This window comes from Argiope bruennichi, chromosome 11 (genome assembly GCF_947563725.1).
Source record: "Argiope bruennichi chromosome 11, qqArgBrue1.1, whole genome shotgun sequence".
In the NCBI taxonomy this organism is placed as follows: domain Eukaryota; kingdom Metazoa; phylum Arthropoda; class Arachnida; order Araneae; family Araneidae; genus Argiope; species Argiope bruennichi.
The window spans coordinates 51,231,502-51,253,057 of record NC_079161.1 but is presented as its reverse complement, the minus strand read 5'-3'; the positions used below and the strand labels follow the sequence as shown (position 1 = coordinate 51,253,057).

Sequence of the window (21,556 nt, the reverse complement as noted above, 5' to 3'; positions counted from 1 at the left end):
AAAGACTGTTTTTCAAAAAAGAATATTTAAAAGTGGTGTGAGAAAGTGAATTTACTAATTCTTGTTTGGTAATCAGACAAAAGAATTTTTAATTAAAATTCTGAAAGAAATGAAAACAGCATTTGAGAAAAGCAGACACATTTGAAAAATTTTCTCATTATTGAATAAACAGTTTGATTGGTAATTTTAATGTATATTTATCAAAAATGATAATAATGGTTTAAGGTACCTTATGATCATATTCTTAAAATATTCATTTTTTGAAATGATTTATATTAGACAGTAATTGTTTACAAAACTGAGATTATCCATCGTTGATTATCAGTCAAAGCGTGTTATTTAATTTCGGTTAAAAATTCTAAGGTGTTTATTTAAAGTATTAAAATCATAAATAAGACTGGTAAAGCGATGTTTTATTTTTTTCTTTAAAATTAAAGTAGTGCTAAAAGACTAAAAATAAAAGTGGTACTAAAAGACAATATAAGTCAAATCTCCGAATTCATAATGGATATGAAATTTATCATTATATTAGAATTTAGAAAGAAAGAAGATATTAAATAAGTGATTGTGAATTGTGATAGTGATATGGATATCACAAGTGATTAAATAACTACAGATAAAAATTGAAAAAAACTTTTTGAAGTGTGTGGACTGTCCAAAAAAATGTTGGTCGTAATTTATGCCCTATTCATCATTTTTGCTAGACAAGGTAAGTAGTTTTAACATACTTATTGTAGAAAAAAATATTTTTGTGAATTTTTTTATTTAAATAATATGGGTTTTGAAAAAATAGGTTAGTTTTCCGAATATACTTGAAATATGCAAATTTTATTACTTTACCTTTAATAGTAATTTATTCTATTGTGAAAAAATAAAAAAAAGTAAGAGCAAAACATAAGTATAATTAAATGCAATGTTATTGAATCTATATAATTGGACAAAATATTTCACCTTTTTTTTTCTCAAGAAATTTTTTAGAAGAAAAAGCATAAATCATCCTCTACGAAATAAGAAAAAAAAACCCTGAATATTTTGCATTTGGCTGTTTAGAATATTTAAAATCAACTTTAATTTGGATTTGAACCTTTATTTGAATGGGACAAATTCTAAACTCACCTTGCCATAATTCTTGATTACTATTTTTTAATTAACATTTTATTATTCATTTCTAAATATCTTCTGATTTTCAAAAGTTTTCCGTTGTAATTATTATCTGATTATTAAAAATAATTTCTAGCTGTGAAAAAAAAAACAAATTTTATACCAGATATTAAAAAATTCCTAATTAAAAAATGTAAGTAATATAAAGAATTTGCTTTAACAAGACATTTCTAAAACGAGAATTATCACGCTTTCAAATTCTGCGCACCTTTAATTTTAAAAAGTGAAAATAAATGCACTTAAAATTTTTTCTATAAAAACCGTGCCTTTAGGGTTACAATTTTTACGTTTAGATGAAACTGAATTATTAAATCATAAATCTATTTTACTTTATATATAAATCTACTTAAGCGATCTACAATTTTGTTATAATATGACTGACTGAATTTCTATTTGAATTTTGTTAAAATTATAAGATTATAAATTGTACTTTATAAAAACTTATACATCCTTTAGCTCCATATCGCAACCCTTTTTTTATTCAAAAATATCTGGATGACTTAAAATCTCTGAAAGAACTTGATATTTTGGACGTACGAAAAAGCATGATTCTTTGAAAAGAATTTCAAAAAAACATTTTAACATTTTCTTGTCTGATATTCAAAAGGATCAGACAGTGCTGCCCTCTGGGAAAGTTTAGTCTACAATTTCTTGAACTCTGAGTTGTACATAAAACTTTAATGAAACGGTCGATGTCAGTATGAAAAGTGTTAAGAATAAGGATTAAATATTTAACTTTATAGTTTTGCAGTTAAAGTTTTTCTATAATTCATTTAAATCGTGTATTTTCTTTGGAATATTTTCCAATTTTTTATTTAGATAAGAATTCATAAGATATGTCAGATACTTAATTTTTAAAAAGTGGAACAAAAAAAAAATAAAGAATAATATCTGATTAAATGATTTTATTGGTGTTTATATGTTTGAAAATTAAATCTTTGGTTTATTGATTCTTCTTAGAGCAACAATATCACAACAATTGATGCTTTGAGATTTAAAAAGGTTGTGATTCTTTCTACCTTACGATGTTCTGTCGCAGATAGATTATTCTTGTGTGTAGGAGGTTATTAAATATACTTATCTGTGCTGTTATAGAGTGTGTACTGCTTTTACATAATTCTATACAGAAATTGTACCAGAAAAATAACTCGAAACATATCTATTGCAATTATTATATACAATTGTACGAATTTAAAAACCTTTTACCTTTTGAAGATATAACTGTACCATTAAATATATTCCTCTGAATAAGACTGCTACAGTTACAATACTCATCCATTGGGATTTCGAAAGTGTTTTCTTTTATTTTAACACATTGCGTATGGGTTACGAGATTTCTCGTTTATAGCAAGCAGAACGTTGCGACCGAATCACGAAATATCTCTTTTTCATGTTTTTTCCCGACTGAATCGATGCATAACCAACCAGAAGCAAATATTTAACACATTAAGATCCGCAAAGAAATCTGTAAGACATACGGCTGGGACAGCACGATTTTGGGCAAACTTGTACGTTCTAAATTCATGATAACTTTGTTAGTTATGATGCAATAACAGAAGGGGCAGGCAACACGAGAAAACTCGTGAGCGGTCCGTAACAGATGGGACTGGAAACACGAGAAAACTCGTGAGCGGTCCGTAACAGATGGGACACGAAACACGAGAAAATTCGTGAGCGGTCCTTATTGTCTTAAAACGAGACACTGCAGCAAATCATACCGAATACCATTGCACAAGTGAGTATGCTTTACCAAATATCACACTCTAAAGCATTATTATTGTGAAATAAATAATAGTAAAAATTAAAAAAAATCTTATATAATAAATACATGTATAAAATATATGTAGCATTTAAGAATATTTTATGCAAGTTTAATACTGTGGTGAAAGCTTATAAGCCAGATAACACCTACGGGACACGAGTAATTACTTTTGTCTTGTGGTCTTGTCACTCGGCTGCGAACCACAAGGTCCCAGGTTCTATCTTCGCTCATAACAATCTGCCACATTGGTGAGCGGACGTGAAAACTTATAATTTTTCCTCTGAGTAAACGTGGTATATCAATCTTTCATTCTTCACTCGAGGCAATCGTTGAGAACTGTAATCACCTTGTAAATAATTTTGTTTCCTTTCTATTTTGCACCTGCCTAGAGTTATGAATACATTGATTGTTCAGGAGGAATGACAATAGTAGACAAAACCACAGGCATTCGTTAGAGAGGATAAGTAATAAACTAAATTCGAAAGATTCAAAATATTTTGTAGGGTTTTCTTTCTTAGACTGCCATATTAATCCTTAATTAGCTTTAACGGAAAGAAATTACGTCAATTACATTAATTTTCCTTCCAATATATATTTACCTTTTAAGTACTACTTTTTATTATCACTTTTTACTTTCATTTCTTCTCTCCAGAGAGATTAGAGAATGTTTGAATGATAGTTCGTGTAACCTAGTTTATGTATAAACAAATCCACTCATCATTTAGACAATAGATAAAGCTGAAAGATCTGATTAATGGAAAAAGCGAATAAGTAAAACTTCTGAAAATTCACCCGATCATGAGCATTTCATGCACGGAGGCTTCGGAAGAGAAAGTAAGTTCTCTGTCGGCGACTTTTCTTCGATTTCTTTCCACCAAGAAGGGATTATTTAACAATAAACTTTATCCTCTCACTGTGATTTGATATTAATAATTATAAATTTTAAGATATATCTAATTTAAAGAATTAGATGCAGCTAACGATTAATATATAGGGATAACTTATACCAATTCTGTGTTGTGACTTATGGCACTTTACATGCCCGCTGATAGTTATATGTCAGCGATTCAAGCCTAGTGAGCGTCTCCTGTTTTTTCAATAGCACCAATTAGGGCTAAAAGTACGAAATTAGCTACGCCATGCGTCACATTCGCTTGCACAACCCCTTTTTACATCTGGGCACATTCACACACCTCACTGATAGAAAACAGAACAAAAACAACAATGCCCGAACAAGGACTCGTACCCAGGGCGCCCAGATAACGGGGAAGACGCGCTACCCCTATGCCAGAACGTCGGTATACCAATGTTAAAGTTAAAATATAATAAAGTGATGTGATCGAGATTAGAAAATATTTTTATCTTCTTTTTCTAAGTGGTATTTTTTAGGTAAATCTACAAAAGAGAGTAATTCATACATATGTTGGTCAGCCAAATGTGAACCCAGCAAAATACGATTTCTTCCATTGACAGCAAATTTCATGCTCTATTGAACCTCCTCCGGACCAGCAAACAACCAGAAAGCGAGCAGAGAGATATTATTTTTGGTCGTAGAGAGAGTTATCGACCACATACCTCCCCCTCTCCCATCTCTCCTGAAAAGGATGTAAGAGCTTAGGACAACATTTCAATCACGGAGAAAGATTTAGTGATGGCAATGGATATACGAGAAGAGTCAGAAGTAGATAATGGCAAATTGGTATCTTTTAAAATGTTACTTGTAGAAATATGGATGGTAGATGTTCTACAAGTTCCTATTTGATTTCTAAGAGTAATTATATGGCATTGAGGCTAGAGCTTGAAACGATATTTCAATAATCGGAAATGATTTAGTGATGTTACTGGATATACAAGAGGAGTAAGAAGTAGAAAGTGACAAATTGTTTTCTTCTAAAATGGTAATTACAGAAATATAGATGTTTGGTGTTCTACATGATCTTGTTTGATTTCTGATTGTAATTTTGTGGTAACGTTGTCAGAACGTTGGACAACATTTCAATTATGGAAAAAAAAGTAATGTTAGTAGATATACGAGACGAGGAAGAAGTAGATACAAAATGGTTGTTATAAAAATATAGATGGGAGGTGTTCTACATGATCTTGTTTGATATCTAATTATAATTATGTGGTGAATTTTGCCAGGACAATATTCCAATCATGGTAAACGATTTAGTGATACCAGTGGATATATGAGTAATAAGTAGAAAATGACAAATTGGTGTCTTCTAAAATGGTAATTATAGAAATATGGATGGTACGTGCTTTACGTGATTCTACTTGACTTTTGAGTGTAATTATATGGTAACGTTTTTTGTCCAATCACGGAGAAAGATTTAGTGATGGCAGTGGATATACGAGAAGAGTCAGAAGTAGATAATGGCAAATTGGTATCTTTTAAAATGTTAGTTGTAGAAATATGGATGGTAGGTGCTCTACAAGTTCTTACTTGATTTCTAAGAGTAATTATATGGCATTGAGGCCAGAGCTTGAAACGATATTTCAATAATCGGAAATGATTTAGTGATGTTACTGGATATACAAGACGAGTAAGAAGTAGAAAGTGACAAATTGTTTTCTTCTAAAATGGTAATTATAGAAATATAGATGATTGGTGTTCTACATGATCTTGTTTGATTTCTGATTGTAATTTTTTATGGTAACGCTGTCAGAACGTAAGACAATATTTCAATTATGGAAAAAAATAAGTAATATTAGTGGATATGCGAGAAGAGTAAGAAGTAGAAAATGAAAAATTGGTATCTTTTAAAATAGCAGTTATATAAACATGATAGTAAGTGTTCTTCAAGATCTTATTTAATTCCTAAATGTAATTATGTGACAATATTGCCAGAGATTACGGCAATATTTATTCATGAGAAACGATTTAATGATGTTACTGGCTAAACGAGACGAATAAGAATTAGAAAATGACAATTTGATGTCTTATGAAAAGGCAGCTGCAGAAATCTGGCCAGCAGATGTTCTTTCAGATATACTTAATTTCTGAGTATAATTGTTGGAAATGGTTTGGGAGAGAAGATAACATATCAATCATAGAATACGATATAGTGATGCAAGCATTGAAAGAGAAATAGCAAAAAAAAAAAAGAAAAAAAATACGATTTGCTATTTATTTTAAAAGCACTTAAGGAAATGTGAATGACAATTATTCTTTATGATATTTTTTTGTATTCCAGATGCAATTAGCAAAAAATATGATTTTTAAATTCTTCAATCAATTCCGAGTATCCAATATTTTTACGGGTGAAACTTACTTATAAGTGATTTTTTTTGAGAATGTTTAAAATTGAGATTTTTTCCCAATATTGTCAATATTTGGTATGCTAGTTCGTGTAACCTAATTTATGTATAAACAAATCCACTCATAATTTAGACAATAGATAAAGTTGAAAGATCTGATTAATGGAAAAAGCGAATAAGTAAAACTTCTCAAAATTCACCCGATCATGAGCATTTCATGCACGGAGGCTTCGGAAGAGAAAGTAAGCTCCCTGTCGGCGAATTCTTTGATTTCTTCTTTCCACCAAGAAGGGATTATTTAACAATAAACTTTATCCTCTCACTGTGATTTGATATTAATAATTATAAATTTTAAGATATATCTAATTTAAAGAATTAGATGCAGCTAACGATTAATATATAGGGATAACTTATACCAATTCTGTGTTGTGACTTATGGCACTTTACATGCCCGCTGATAGTTATATGTCAGCGATTCAAGCCTAGTGAGCGTCTCCTGTTTTTTCAATAGCACCAATTAGGGCTAAGAGTACGAAATTAGCTACGTCATGCGTCACATTCGCTTGCACAACCCCTTTTTACATCTGGGCACATTCACACACCTCACTGATAGAAAACAGAACAAAAACAACAATGCCCGAACAAGGACTCGAACCCAGGGCACCCAGATATCGGAGAAGACGCGCTACCCCTATGCCAGAACGTCGGCATACCAATATTAAAGTTAAAATATAATAAAGGGATGTGATCGAGATTAGAAAATATTTTTATCTTCTTTTTCTAAGTGGTATTTTTTAGGTAAATCTACAAAAGAGAGCAATTCATACAAATGTTGGTCAGCCAAATGTGAACCCAGCAAAACACGATTTCTTCCACTGACAGCAAATTTCATGCTCTATTGAACTTCCTCCGGACCAGGAAACAACCAGAAAGCGAGCAGAGAGATATTATTTTTGGTCGTAGAGAGAGTTATCGACCACATACCTCCCCCTCTCCCATCTCTCCCGAAAAGGATGTAAGAGCTTAGGACAACATTTCAATCACGGAGAAAGATTTAGTGATGGCAATGGATATACGAGAGGAGTCAGAAGTAGATAATGACAAATTGGTATCTTTTAAAATGTTACTTGTAGAAATATGGATGGTAGATTTTCTACAAGTTCTTACTTGATTTCTAAGAGTAATTATATGGCATTGAGGCCAGAGCTTGAAACGATATTTCAATAATCGGAAATGATTTAGTGATGTTAGTGGATATACGAGACGAGTAAGAAGTAGAAAGTGACAAACTGTTATCTTCTAAAATGGTAATTACAGAAATATTGATGATTGGTGTTCTACATGATCTTGTTTGATTTCTGATTTAATTTTTTGTGGTAACGCTGTCAGAACCTAGGACAATATTTCAATTATGGAAAAAAATAAGTAATGTTAGTGGATATGCGGGAAGAGTAAGAAGTAGAAAGTGACAAATCGTTTTCTTCTAAAATGGTAATTATTGAAATATTGATGATTAGTGTTCTACATGATCTTGTTTGATTTCTGATTGTAATTTTTTGTGGTAACGCTGTCAGAACCTAGGGCAATATTTCAATTATGGAAAAAAATAAGTAATGTTAGTGGATATGCGGGAAGAGTAAGAAGTAGAAAGTGACAAATTGTTTTCTTCTAAAATGGTAATTATAGAAATATAGAGGATTGGTGTTCTACATGATCTTGTTTGATTTCTGATTGTAATTTTTTGTGGTAACGCTGTCAGAACTTAGGACAATATTTCAATTATGGAAAAAAATAAGTAATGTTAGTGGATATGCGGGAAGAGTAAGAAGTAGAAAGTGACAAATTGTTTTCTTCTAAAATGGTAATTATAGAAATATAGAGGATTGGTGTTTTACATGATCTTGTTTGATTTCTGATTGTAATTTTTTGTGGTAACGCTGTTCGAACCTAGGACAATATTTCAATTATGGAAAAAAATAAGTAATGTTAGTGGATATGCGGGAAGAGTAAGAAGTAGAAAGTGACAAATTGTTTTCTTCTAAAATGGTAATTATAGAAATATAGAGGATTGGTGTTTTACATGATCTTGTTTGATTTCTGATTGTAATTTTTTGTGGTAACGCTGTCAGAACCTAGGACAATATTTCAATTATGGAAAAAAATAAGTAATGTTAGTGGATATGCGGGAAGAGTAAGAAGTAGAAAGTGACAAATTGTTTTCTTCTAAAATGGTAATTATAGAAATATAGAGGATTGGTGTTTTACATGATCTTGTTTGATTTCTGATTGTAATTTTTTGTGGTAACGCTGTCAGAACCTAGGACAATATTTCAATTATGGAAAAAAATAAGTAATGTTAGTGGATATGCGGGAAGAGTAAGAAGTAGAAAGTGACAAATTGTTTTCTTCTAAAATGGTAATTATAGAAATATAGAGGATTGGTGTTTTACATGATCTTGTTTGATTTCTGATTGTAATTTTTTGTGGTAACGCTGTCAGAACCTAGGACAATATTTCAATTATGGAAAAAAATAAGTAATGTTAGTGGATATGCGGGAAGAGTAAGAAGTAGAAAGTGACAAATTGTTTTCTTCTAAAATGGTAATTATAGAAATATAGATGATTGGTGTTCTACATGATCTTGTTTGATTTCTGATTGTAATTTTTTGTGGTAACTCTGTCAGAACCTAGGACAATATTTCAATTATGGAAAAAAATAAGTAATGTTATTGGATATGCGGGAAGAGTAAGAAGTAGAAAGTGACAAATTGTTTTCTTCTAAAATGGTAATTATAGAAATATAGATGATTGGTGTTCTACATGATCTTGTTTGATTTCTGATTGTAATTTTTTGTGGTAACTCTGTCAGAACCTAGGACAATATTTCAATTATGGAAAAAAATAAGTAATGTTAGTGCGTATGCGGGAAGAGTAAGAAGTAGAAAGTGACAAATTGTTTTCTTCTAAAATGGTAATTATTGAAATATAGATGATTGGTGTTCTACATGATCTTGTTTGATTTCTGATTGTAATTTTGTGGTAACGTTGTCAGAACATAGGACAATATTTCTATTATGGAAAAAAAAATTAGTAGTGTTAGTGGATATACGAGACGAGTAAGAAGTAAAAAATGACAAAATGGTATATTTTAAAATGGTAGTTATAAAAATAAAAATGGAGGTGTTTTACATGATCTTGTTTGATTTCTGATTGTAATTTTGTGGTAACTTTGTCAGAACCTAGGACAACATTTCAATTATGGAAAAAAATAAGTAATGTTAGTAGATATACAAGACGAGGAAGAAGTAGAAAATGAAAAATTGGTATCTTTTAAAATAGCAGTTATATAAATATGATAGTAAGTGTTCTTCAAGATCTTATTTAATTCCTAAATGTAATTATGTGACAATATTGCCAGAGATTACGGCAATATTTATTCATGAGAAACGATTTAATGATGTTACTGGCTAAACGAGACGAATAAGAATTAGAAAATGACAATTTGATGTCTTATGAAAAGGCAGCTGCAGAAATCTGGCCAGCAGATGTTCTTTCAGATATACTTAATTTCTGAGTATAATTATTGGAAATGGTTTATGAGAGAAGATAACATATCAATCATAGAATACGATATAGTGATGCAAGCATTGAAAGAGAAATACCAAAAAAAAAAAAAATAATAATAAGAAAAAATTACGATTTGCTATTTATTTTAAAAGCACTTAAGGAAATGTGAATGGCAACTATTCTGTATGATATTTTTTGTATTCCAGATGCAATTAGCAAAAAATATGATTTTTAAATTCTTCAATCAATTCCGAGTATCCAATATTTTTACGGGTGAAACTTACTTATAAGTGATTTTTTTTGAGAATGTTTAAAATTGAGATTTTTTCCCAATATTGTCAATATTTGGGAAATAAGGTACATGCCAACTTTTTTAATTATTCATACGGATTCATTTCAATTTTGTACTTAGACAAAGAGGCTATAGATAGAATCTAAAGAGGTCATGGATTCTATCCTCTATCTGTGTACACCGTCTTTTAAAAAAATAATTAATAGCCCATAATGCACTCATGCTAATGTCGGGTCTAAGCTGCATTATAAAGAGGAGTTATTTTGAGTCTCTTGATTTATTGTCGTGGCAGCCTGACTGTTTAGTCCAGCTTGGAATTGTGGTGGTATCTTTTTGTGGTTAATCCATACTGAACATTAGCAATGAATTGCTGACTTAGGTTGGGCTGAGTGCTTCAAACTTCCTTTGTTTTCTTCCCAAAGAAATTCAGATTAAATAAATTTTTTTCTAAAGTTCTTTTAATCTGCAATTTTCTTCTATATTTTGGAGGTATAATGTTCTTGTAATTCAGGTATAAGGTCTGGCATATTGTAATATATGATTAGAGGATTATTACCATTAAATATTAGTTTGTTAGCAATGCGTTGCTAAAAATATTATACACTACAAATTTATTTTTGCTCCCCGGTTTGAAACCTTTTTTTAGTAATCTTTTATAGAACCATCAGGGCCTTGCATGTCTTTTAACAGTTTTTTCGAAGCAGAACATAATTGAATTTAATATAAACTAACATAAATTAGCATTTTAGGAAATATTTCTAGGTTTAAATTAATGCCAAATCAACCCACTATGGCATTTTACAAAAAAAAAAAGCATTTGTAATAATTTTTATCCCTGCTATGTGTAGAAATTAATATACTAAAAAGTAAATTATATATTACAAATTTATTTTTACTCCCTGGTTTTAAATTAACTCTGTTATTTTAGGGATCTTTTATTCGGAATTGAACCAACCGTTAGATCATTGCACTTTTTAACAATTTTTTGGAAGTAAAATATAATTATATATATTGACATAAATTAGCCTTTTAAGAAATTTTTTTTTGGTTTAAATAAATACCAAATCAAACCACTATGGCATTTTAAATAAGCAATTATAATAATTTGTGGCCCTGATATCAAATTGATATATATTCAGATAATATTTTCTAGAAATAAGATGTTTCGAATGCCATTATGAATGTGTAATCTTTGATGCATCTCTTATCAGGTACATAATTCATTCCGTTTCTGTCAATTCAAATCAAGATACAGTTTTCAATAAATCGATCTTTAAATTACAACAGAATATAATGATGTTCTCTGCCTGTCATTGCATGTTGGTGGACGGTTTCCCCGTTAATATCCAGTCTTTCGTGGACGGATATTGGTCTATATATGTAAACATAAATCTAATAATAATACCAATGCTTCTAAACGAACTGAATCCTCGATCGATAAAATTAATGAGAATAGGAGTGCCACTGCAATTAGTGGACCGATTTGAGCCTGTGATTGCGATATTTCATAAGGTAATTAACAAGGTACAGAGGAGAATCGAGCAATTTGCAATTCGTTGGGATCATTGGCGAAATGCTATGTCGAAATATGTAGTCGGACTGCTTATAATAACTCCATAATATAAATTGTTCAGCTCTGTTTATTGAAATGTGGATTATTCGGTTTTGAGCTCCTAATTTAAAAATAAATACTATTATAATTTCAATTTCTAAGCTTTAAAACACAATTGCTTTTCTCATATATAAAACATTAGTTAACTATATATAAATTAGTTCGTTTAACATTGAAGTAAATGAAACAATAAATAAGAAATCGTTTAATGAGAACATTGTGATAACCATTTAGCTTCTGTTTTTTAAATCCTGAGCTCGCCAAATTAAAACGTCGCCAAGGGAAAATGTATATCGTCTTTTCCTGTGCAAAAATTCGTATGCCAAAACTGCCAATATGCCAATATTAAAAAATTGAAATTTGCTATTGCAAATTTGAATTTGCGACCACGAGTTTCACACAATTATCAAATCATGTGAGAACATTTTTTTAAAGTCACGTGGTATTAATCTGACAGCAAAACATCATATTTACACATGACTCATATTTCTCAATCATTAACAAATATATATATATATATATATATATATATATATATATATATATATATTTGGAAAAAGTGCTTTAAAGAATAGGAAAAAATGGCTTTTTTTTGGCTGAAAAAAAGGTATAAAGCAAAAATTCAGTTTAGAGGTTTATTAAATGATACGCTTAAATTTTTGCAGGTAATAAGTTATCTAATATATTGAAGATTATTATAGAAATATTATTTAGTTTTTCAACTAAAAAATAAGCTGTAATTTTATCCATTCTTTAAATATTGGTGTTCGAAATATAAATAACACAAAATTCTCCATTTTTTACACATTGTGAAGCTGGAAAATAACTATAAATATTTCTAAATGAATAGATTACTTATTCTTTAGTTCAGGAACTACAGACCATATTAAGAAATTATTATGCCAAATTTGAACAAAAAACATGCATTAGATTTGAATTTATATCGTTTTGAGAAAATGTTATCAAAGATTATAATTTGAGAAAATAGCGTCTGAAAATGTAAAATAGCATTAAAACATATTTAATGTATGTAAATATAAGAATAAGTGTAACTTTCCAAAAAATAGACTTAGATAAAAAAAATGTAATGGTTTTATAAAAAAACTTGTCCAAACATTATGATAATAAAATAAAAAAATCATAATTTCGTAAAAAAAAAAATTGAATTTTTAACGTAGTCGCCTACCTTAAATATGAAGGATCTCAGGAAGATACGATGAGAATCAATATTTATTAACTTATTTATTTTGGGGTTTTATTTTCCTCTGGTGATTGATGCAGTTTTTTTATAATACCATAAAACGATAAGAAACGAAAATAAGATTCCTTCAGAACTGCATGTTCATGCATTCTGCAATTCTTAATATCAATTTACAGAAAACTTGTATTTTGTTTCCTGTAAAAGTTAAAAACTTGACTTTTTCCAGTTTTCTGGAATTTTCGATATAAAACTGACGATATGAATGATGTTGCCACCTTCATCGGATTAAAATAATGTTTTCAAATCATCAAGAAAATTTTAATGGATCTGATGATTCTGTTTTTCTTAATTAATACTTTTTAAACAAAAAAATCATATATCAACAAATTTGTTTAAATAATTTGTTAAAAAAAAAGTATATTTTCTACTCATTTTAGATAATTTTCTTATGAAATCGTATAAAACGTAATTAAGATTCAACTACGTAAAGAATTAAACATAAAAATTAAAATTACAAAATAGCATTTAAAATAATTTTTTCCTTAAAAAATTACGAAAAAAAAATCCGGAATGCAAATATCTTGTTGCCAATAACGAGAAATGTTCGTGCGTATCTTTATTTTTAAGGAATGCATCACCATGGTTACGAAAGTTGTAGTTTCTTCAGAGATGTCTAGATATAGGAGAAACCATCTCTGCTTAACAATTCTGAAACTAAATTGATTTTAAAGTTCAATGTAGATTTTATGCTAACGAAATCGTTTGCCGAAGTTTTTATTATGTAAACTTCAAAGAATGAAATTGTTTGAAGATTGTAATGAAATAAGTTCTAGGCACTTTTAGAACGCAAAGCATATTTCTAAAGAATTTTTGTCATAAATATTTGTACGATTTAATAAAATAATGCAAATATATAATACATAATCTCCGAAACATTTAAATAATTTAAATTAATGCATTTTTGAATTTCATTTGCATTTTCGATAGAGATACAAAATAGGAAAAGTATAAATTATTATAGAAATAGAGAGGCAAAAAAAAAAAAAAAAAAAGGACAGCGCATGTAAAGTTTTTTTTTTTTGCGTGCTGCTGATATGTGCTTTCCTTTTTGTTTTCATGATTGGTTATGAGAGTTATTATATGGTTATTTTATTTTTGCTTATTAGTGGTCGTAGTCTTTTAATTTATTGCTTTGTTTCTTTTCTGTAAAAATGGTGTATCTCTTAGGCTTAATTTCAGGGGATTTTCGGGTCCTAAGGAGGCAATACTGTTGGACAAATTAGTCTGGATTTCTCACAGAAAAAATCTTTTTTTTTTTAATCCCTGCCTGAAGATGACCCTCGAGAAAGTCTTCAGGCAGGATTCATATTTTATTTGGTTTAATATTGATACTTTTTTTCCTATTAACTTGGTTTTTATTACTAACAATACTATCTATTCTACTTACTAACAATTCTACTACTATCGTACAAGGCTTAATTGAAAATTGCATTCTGTTTATTAAATAAGATTTTTCTTATTCAGGATTTAAAAAGTGCGTTTATACTGAAGAGTGCTTCGACACTGCACCCAATACTTGTTTCTGAACCAAGTTAAAAGCATTAAACTTTATTCGTATGTATAAGAACTGAAACTTAAAAATGTTTTTTTAAATATGTATTTTTACTTTATTGAGAGAAATGATGATTATTTGTTTTTGATCATTATTTAAATAAATAAATATTTAAATAATTACATCGCAGCTGCTATTTTTTTATTTAAATAAAGCAAAGCATATAAGTAAATATTTTATATATTCAAAATTTTTTCATAATATTTTTTAAACTTGTTTTGAATGTTCAGTCCATTAACAAAATATTACAAAAGTTAATTTAAAAAATAAGAATAAAAAATTTGTTAGTGTCATTTTTTTATTAACCTCTTCCAAAAATAACAATTCCGTTACCTCAGGTAGCCATGCAGAAAATTCTACGGTTTTTTTTTTCAATTTTTTTTAATGACATATTTTTAATTTTTGAATCTTTAATTTTTCTATACAAAAGTATGTGATGTGCTAGTAAATTTTATAAAGAAAATTTGAATGAATATTTATAATTTGCAGGCAAAAATTAGCCATTTTATTTATTTTTGCTGGACTTCATGTTTGTTTCGTAAGAATTATTTGTAAAAAAACCCATATGAATATTTCATCATGTTTGTACAGTTAAAAATAACATGTTATGGTAATGATATGTTTGACGGAGCTCCTAGCCCCTAGGGTTGGGGCTTAATCTCCGGTAGATGGAAAACTTTTAAAAGACCTGGCTTTCAGTAGTTGACGTGATCATCTTCGCAAAAAAGTCCGATGAACTGGGTTACAGGAACAGACAGGAGATGAGGAGTGAGGTGCATGACGAATTAAAAATAACATGTAAAAATAAAACATCTTTTAACTCTTGCAAGAGATGGTGATCCCCTTCAATAGTAACAATTTAAGAGCTTTTTTCTTTGGCAGGTCGGAGTCTTAAGATGATTTTTAGGAAAAAAGGCGTCTTAATGTCTAACAGAAACAAGAAATCGCACCACTAGTTTTTATTCCTTATGGCTTTTTACATACGTAAACATAATTTTTAAAAAGGGAATTTTTTTTGCAGAGAGGGAGGGTTCGTGAGCTCTAAAGTGGGTTAAAAAATAAAATGTGACTTTGTAAATTCAGAAAAACCATTCGACCTGAGACATTGCCAATCCTAATAGAGACTTAAACTGAAAATCACATATAAATTTTATACAAAAGATCTAACATAAAATGTTTGTGAAAAATGAAGCATAATTTTTAAACTGTTAAATATGAACCCAAAATGATTTTTTTTTTGTAAAAAATATCCATTTTCATACGTATAAATGGAACTGAGAATAAATTCTAAATATTATCAGCGTGTTTATTACTACAGTTTCGTTCGACCTGAGACATTATCAACCTAAAGAAACCGAACTTCAACTGGAAGAAACACCACAAATTTCACAAAAAACATCTGATATATAATGTTTGTGAAACATGACGACTAATTTTTAAACTGTTAAATTTGAACCCAAAACGATGAAAAGATCATTTTTTTTCGAAAAAAAAAATATTTATTTTCGTCCGCATAAAGTGTAATAAGAATAAATCCTAAATATCCGCGTGTTTTTCACTACAATTTCGTTCGACCTGAGACATTATCAAGCGAAAGAAACCCCACAAATTTTACAAAAAAAACATCTAATATATAATGTTTGTGAAATATGAAGACTGATTTTAAAACTGTTAAATTTGAACTTAAAATGATAAAAGATATATTATATTTTTTAATAAAAAATATTCATTTTTCTACCTATGAAGTGGATTGAAAATAAATCCTAGATATTGTCAGCTTGTTTTCCCCTAAAATTTTTTTCTCATTTTGTAAAGAAATATCACAATAAAGGAAACTTTTTCTCGCTTTCAATATCTCAAATGTCCCCTCATGATTTTTCAATTTCCACTTGCATACCTAAAACTTCATCATACTCGCAAGAGGTAGGACCTATTCTTCAGACTTTCGCTCAGGAAGGAGAAATGGGGAGATTTATCATAGGGAAAATTTTTCTCTGAATGCATCTGTCAAAAATATCATTGATTTTTTGAAAAGAAAAATGAAAGAAGTTTTGAGTTCGGTTTCCAATAAAAGTGCTTTCCAAAAGTAGCAGGATATTAAAGATTTCTTTCGTCTGTATTACGTATTTGGTTATTTTAGTTTGAAAAATTATAAATTTTTTTTTGAAATAGTAATAAAAATAAAAATTTATTTGTTGCAAAATGATTACAAAAAATTATTACTTTTAAGAAGATGAATATTTAACAGCTAATTCTATAAAAGACAGGTAAAAAAGTTATAAAATTCCTAAAATTAATGAAAAAAGTTGATTTTCATCACTATTTTACTTTCTCGAATGCGAGTTATTTAGAAAATACTGTGATCGTCAAAAATTTTGAATTTAAGGCTGTAATATCTCGGCCAAGACCAACCAAATAAAAGAGTAGTTTAGTAAAATAATTCTTCTATTTACAGTCTTATATATTTATAAGAACAACTTGTTCTCATCTAGGTTAATATTATTAACAGAAATCAAATAACAGTTCAAATAACGAAATGGCTCATCTATTAAATCGGAGAATAAATCACACACACAAAAAAACACTATTAGTTTGATAGCCCCAAACAGCCACACAAGGGCCGCTCTAATCCCCTCCCCCTCCCAACTATCATTATCGGGTGAACCCTAATACAGACGCTTGAATCACACGGAGCTTCTCAAAAAGTCAGGAGCAAATTTTCCGCCTTTCCGAAGTCTGTCTGAATTCTAATTCGAAGCCTCTATCACTAACCTATCCTTCGAAGACCTTCTCTTCTCTTGAAAAAAAAAAAATACCGCATTTTATTTCCATCAGATATCCGCCTCCGGTTTTCTCATATTAGAACTTGAATTCGCTATCACCAAATATCTGTTTAATAGCAATTCCTCAATTAAAAAACAATTAATTTTTTAAAAAATAAGCCATCTAAAATTAATTCATATATACTAAAGCATATATGAATATCAAATTCAGGTATTATAAAAAAAAAATCTTAAAATTTGTCACAAAACTTCCATATTTAACTACATTTATGCCCATTTATTATTACAGAACCTATAAATCAGATGCATTTACTGCCTCATTTTAAATTTCAGATTTATTGAATAACATTTCCCTCTGGACTCGCATACAAGCCGAAACTTCGCAGTAGACTAGTAATATAGACAACTATAAATCCTCCATTCCCAAAATTTATCGTTATAGTTCAGAAACTCTCTCCAGAATATTTAACAAAACTATTCCAAACAGATAGGAAAGAGGTGATTCCAGCTCGTTGGGTAGTATCCGAAAATAAGCTGAAAGGATACATTTGTCACAGCCGAAGAGGATACACACATTTGTCACAGTTCATTGTTCCTGGAAATACGTGAACAACATTTCTAAAGCCAACAACGATGCCTTCAAATGTATCCGAAACGATTTCAAGTTTTCTATTAATAAATAAACAAATAAACTTTTCAAAATTTATGAGTTCTTTCGGAAGATATATACCTGCTGTGTGTTTATCTCTCGCGATTTCGGTTTTCTAATAATAAAGTTGAATTTGTGCGTCTCTCTCTCTCTCTCTGTGTGTATTGGTGTTCTGTAGGTCAGGCCGTATGATTTAGAAGAACCAAACTTGGAATATATATGTCCCTTTAGTGGTGGGTTAATGACAACTTGATGACTTTTTTTTTGGAATTTTAATTAAAAATCAAGCGAAATTTTTTCGCCTTTTTAACTGCCGAAAATATTACAGAAATATATTAGAGCAAAAATAATTTTTATTTCATATTAAAATTGAAAAATATTACCTTTTTAATGATATCAAGGATTTTACCGAGTAATTATTTTCTATTTTTAACACAAAATGTTTTTTTATAATGTAAATGTATTTTATAATATATTTTATTGTTGAAATGAATTTCAAAACACTTTTATTGTTGCTATTAATATTTTATTTTGACATTTTTTAACCATTGTTGATGGTCAAGATATAAAGATTTGGCTTATTTTTCCATATAATAATTATATGGAAAAATATATTAGAACAAAAATAATTTTTATTTCATCTTAAAATTGAAAAATATTATCTTTTTAATGATATCAAGGATTTTACCGTGTAATTGTTTTCTATTTTTAAAAAAATGTTTTTTTATATAATGTACGTGTATTTTATAATATATTTTATTGTTGAAATGAATTTCAAAGTACTTTTATTGTTGTTATTAATATTTTATTTTGACATTTTTTAACCATTGTTGATGATTAAGATATAAAGATTTGGTTTATTTTTCCATGAACAGGTTTATGTAAATACAAATGCTTTTTTTAAAACTTTTTTGTATGTAAATTAAAATTTGATTTCAGAATCAAGAAACGACAAAAAAATTTTTAAAGTGCACCTTTTTTTAAGAGTTTTTTCAGACCAATTTACACAAAATCTTAAACTGAAAGTTTTAGCAAATATCCATATGCATATTTATGTATGCGATTCCACATGCAATCTCAAGATAGCTCATCATTTTCTGTATCATTGTTTTTTGAACTCAGTATCTTGACATCAGTTTTGAAATGCCTCTACTGTTTTGAACTATGCATAGGAAACTTTTGAATGCCTCTGCATTGAACCTTCAGAATGGCGACAACTATAACCATATAAATAGTTCTCAGGCATATTAAAGTGGTTATGAGCTTTGTGATGAGATCTTTTTCTCGGTGGAATCCCTTTATTCAGTCTATTGTTTCGTGTTTATTAAAGGACCTATTAAATTCAACAAAATTAGTTAATCGTAATGGATCCATGACCATTTGGTAACACATTGGTATTTACTTATTCATATTTTATATGCAAATAAGCTATGCTACAATCTTTTACGATAATTGAACAAAATTCGAAGACACCATTCGAAGACTTGGATGAAATGTTATTGGTTTAGTGGAAATTTCCTAGAAGATATATCACTGTTTCAGGATCGAATTATTTCCATTCCAATGGCAGAACATATCTTCATTTGAAGAGCTGGAATTCAACCATATTTTGCGGACTTGTTGTAGCGACGACGTCTTCCTTCAAACATCGGAGGCTTATAAATGATAAGCATCCGGAAGGTGGATAACATAATTATGGTTGCGGTTATAGTTAAAAATTATGAGCTATAAACATTGATGTTAGAAAGAGGGAGATTTTTAGCGGAATCGTGTTCTCGAAAAAGAGCCAGGTACTGTTCCATCTCGATGTTTTTTAATCACTATTTATAAATCGTCTGATAAAGATATATAAATTATTTTGTAGCGGAGAATTTTCTATTTATGTACTTTTTATACCGATTTTATTTAATTCACACAAATCAAGGAGGACACAAAAATGTTTCAAAATAATTGCTATGTTACTGCTTTATTGTCCGAAGCAATGGAATTAAAACAATAAAAGAATAGTATCTTTCTTCTACGAAAACATCTACATTGTCTGGAACAAAAAGGAAATTCTAAGCTTCTTAGTCTGAGAACAATTTTATCTAGATAATTTATTTACTGAAAAATAATTGCTCGTTGCAACTAAACTGCACTGCCGGGGATGTTTCTAGCAATTAAAAGACTCTTTTGTGACTATTTCAAAGAGAATAAATATACTTTCTGCGAATTCGAAGAATGTATTTTCCCTGATCTTGTGTATTTTTTAGCGTGTACTGTTCATTTTGAAATTTTTTTTAGAAAATAAATTCGAAAATAAAAAAAAAATCTAAAATTAAAAATCTTAATATACAAAACACAAACGTAACTTATTCTGATTGGTTAGCTGAGCTTTCTGAGTTTTGATGTTAATATCAAACTTGTGTTCGACGACATAGTGATGTGGGTATTTTCGAATGACCAAATATTAGCATTGTAATTGTTGAAGACACCTTCTATCGTAAAGCAGGCTTCATCTGAGAATAAAACTCCAGCAGAAAAGTGTGCATCTTCGTGTGTGGCATCAAGCATCCAGCGCGCGATCTCCTCCCGATTTGCGATTTTCACTGCATAAACGTTATCTGTGTTTATGGTGATTTTTAAACGTTATATGTTAATTTTTCATCTACGTAATGCCTATTATCCTTTCTCTGAATTTGTCTTTAGACAAAGCTCTCTGCGAACGTCGGTACGGATGTTGCCGCGATGTTTTCTGGTTTCCATTTCAGTTTTTCTTGAATATCTTTAAAACTCCCTAGTTTTCTCTCTACACGCTTATATCAAATTGTAGAATATAAAATTCCTTATATTTTCAAGCTTTTAGTTTTTTTTCAAGTTTTAATAATTTTGCAAATATGTGTTCTGAATTACTTTTTCGTTTTCAGTAATTTACACCCCTCTAGATCAAGAAATCCGCATGTTACCAGCATGAAAAAAAATTTAAAGAGTATTCTTTCACTTAAAAAATTCACAGTTGAAATACCATTTATTATTTTTCTATTAATTTTTTACTGTTTCCAACTGTTCTGCGACTTTCTATATTTTTGCGATTTTTACCAATTAAACATCGTTTAGGACCCCATGTTGTATGGTGATTCTTTATCCTCTTGATGCCTACTATGACCCCTCTGAATCATTCGGTCGAATTCGGCAACACCCTGTGTATATATATAGTCTAACGAAAGAATAACCATTTGAAAGGCTTATTTCTAAACTTTAACGTCTATCGATTTTTCTAATTTTATTTTAAGGTATAATTCATTGGTATTAAGTGGTGATAATCACTTAATATTTATCACTTAATATTTATCATTTATCACCCAAATTTTAGGTAAAAAAATTTTAGTTCAATTTAAGTATTTTAAGATATCAAAAACAAGTATTCATCTTTTAACCATATATGTGACACAGTCTAGTCAAATCTGACTTTTGCGCTGCTAAATCAATCAAATTTATTCTTAATTCAAAAACAAAGTTTCTTGCGAAGCTTTACAGTCTGGAGTTTTAATGCTATTCTTTGGAACACTATTTTTAAGAAATTATGAATACTGATTTTGGGAACAGAGATGGACGAGCATGAAATGGAAGTCTAAGGTAGGAATATTGGATAAGCTTGAACGTATTTTAATACATTA

General features: G+C 29.2%; 1 protein-coding gene across 3 annotated transcripts in view; it reads left to right on the top strand.

Annotated features, from left to right (window-relative positions):
* The first annotated feature begins 554 nt into the window (after positions 1–554).
* LOC129957034 (cell adhesion molecule Dscam2-like) overlaps positions 555–21,556 on the top strand; it is a 329,511-nt gene continuing 308,509 nt past the window's right edge. For all 3 annotated transcript variants that reach the window (XM_056069149.1, XM_056069150.1, XM_056069148.1), the window contains exon 1: positions 555–709. In XM_056069149.1, the coding sequence (XP_055925124.1) occupies positions 664–709 (46 nt within the window). In that variant the 5' untranslated portion in view covers positions 555–663. The remainder of the gene's footprint in view (positions 710–21,556) is intronic.